Source organism: Anthonomus grandis, chromosome 19 (assembly GCF_022605725.1).
Source record: "Anthonomus grandis grandis chromosome 19, icAntGran1.3, whole genome shotgun sequence".
NCBI classification, from domain to species: Eukaryota; Metazoa; Arthropoda; class Insecta; order Coleoptera; family Curculionidae; genus Anthonomus; species Anthonomus grandis.
Genome location: NC_065564.1, coordinates 4,909,498 through 4,911,237, shown reverse-complemented (window position 1 = coordinate 4,911,237; position 1,740 = coordinate 4,909,498). Strand labels below are relative to the sequence as shown.

The 1,740-nt window shown below is 37.2% G+C and overlaps 1 protein-coding gene across 1 annotated transcript; it reads right to left on the bottom strand.

Annotated features, from left to right (window-relative positions):
* LOC126747457 (neurogenic differentiation factor 6-A-like) lies at positions 1–1,346 on the bottom strand. Its single transcript, XM_050456114.1, has 2 exons — positions 605–1,346; positions 1–518 (listed from the first exon to the last, which is right to left on the bottom strand). Exons 1-2 carry the CDS (start codon positions 763–765, stop codon positions 80–82), a joined length of 600 nt encoding a protein of 199 aa, XP_050312071.1. The 5' UTR covers positions 766–1,346; the 3' UTR covers positions 1–79.
* Positions 1,347–1,740: the final 394 nt, after the last annotated feature.

The following is a 1,740-nucleotide window of genomic DNA, read 5'->3' as shown; positions in this document are numbered from 1 at the left end:
GAAGAATTAAAGTATATTGTTTACAATTAAATGAAAAGGGATTAAGTTTGTTTACAGTGAGGCAGTTTTAGCTGATTTCTTAGTAATGCCTCCAGCGAAAGTCATTATTATCAAAACCAACAGCAGTTTCACTTATCATACCATAATAACTATTATTCTCATAGTTATCATAATAAGCACAATAGTTCCTTGACCTACTATACAACACTTGACTATAGTCCTCACTAGCCCAAGCCTTTGCACAACAAAAAGGCTTTTGGTAATAGTCATAATTCACCGCACTAAAGTCTTTATTCACAGCAGCATTAGTAAGGGTTCCCCTCAGTAAATTCGCGGTAGTTTGACTCAATTCCCTGCTTAATATTTGCACAAACCGATTGAGATCCATGGATCTGCCCTCCTGTAACGTCTGCGACATGGCCGATATGTAGTTCCTGGCCAGACGTAGAGTTTCGATCTTCGACAGCTTCTGGGGGCTGGAGTTCACGTCCGAGTGCGTCATCTGGATGGGCATACACCTAAAATACATTGATAATTTTAACTTCTTCTAATGAAATTGGGATTGATAAAACAGGGAAATGTAATAATAATGCTTGAAAATTACCTCCTGAGAGCGTCCAGGGCGGCATTCAATCCGTGCATCCGATTCCGTTCTCGCGCGTTCGCCTTGCTCCGTCTCACTCGCACTTTACCGCACCCCCTCGTCCCGGTTTTCTCGCACCAGTAGTCCGTCGTCGTCGACACCTCGTCTTCATACTTTTCCATCTCATTAGTAAAAACATTTTTCCCTTATTCGACCCCTTTATATATAAACTCCTATGCTCTTTAGCTTTATCTCTGGTGTTTGCCGTTCCACTTTGCCATTAGCCCGATTTTTCGGGATATCAAGTGCAATCGACCAGGGTCGGGCGCAGGAGGGGGAGTCTTTTTTATTTGCGTGTTTATAGGGTTGGATGTGGTCCTTTTTTGAATAAAATGGAAATTTCCAGCTTGTTAGGATAATTTACACAGTTTCTCGACGGTATTATTTTGAGCTTATTTATTTCACTTATTTGCAATATCTTTTGGTTTTTCTGAGGCTGTTTTGTGTATTACTTGGACTGCTTGGAGACCAAATCTGGCTTAAAGTACGTGTCTGTTTTTAAAGCTGATCCCTTGGATCTTACAATTTGAAGATGATGAGATAATAAATCGAAGAAAATTTGATAGAAATTATTTCCAATTGCCTGGAAGGAAAATTAAATAAATTTCAAAGTGCCTGAAATAAATTATAAAAATAGAATAATAGAATAAACAGTGGCTTTAATTGCCTGGAAGAAAATAACACTGCCTTTAAATATCTTGGAAGAAATAAACACTGACTTTAATTATCTGGAAGAAAATAAAAATGGCTTTAAACTGTCTAAAGGAGAAAAGAAAAGACTCAAACTTCCGGGAAGAAATAGACACTGACTCTAATAAAATAAAAATGTGCCTGTAATAAAATAAAAATGATGTGAATTTGGCTGAAGAAGAGAAGAAAAGACTTCAACGTCCTGGAAAGTATTAACGCTGATTTTAAATTCTTGAAAGAAAATAAAGACTACTCCAAATTGTCTGAAGGAAAGAACAAAAGACTTCAACGACCTAAAATAATTTAACACTGGCTTTTAACTGTCTGGAAGAAAGGAAAAATGACTTCAAGTTGCCTGATGGAAAGAAGAACAGGTTTCAATAACCTGAAAGAAATTAACATTCACT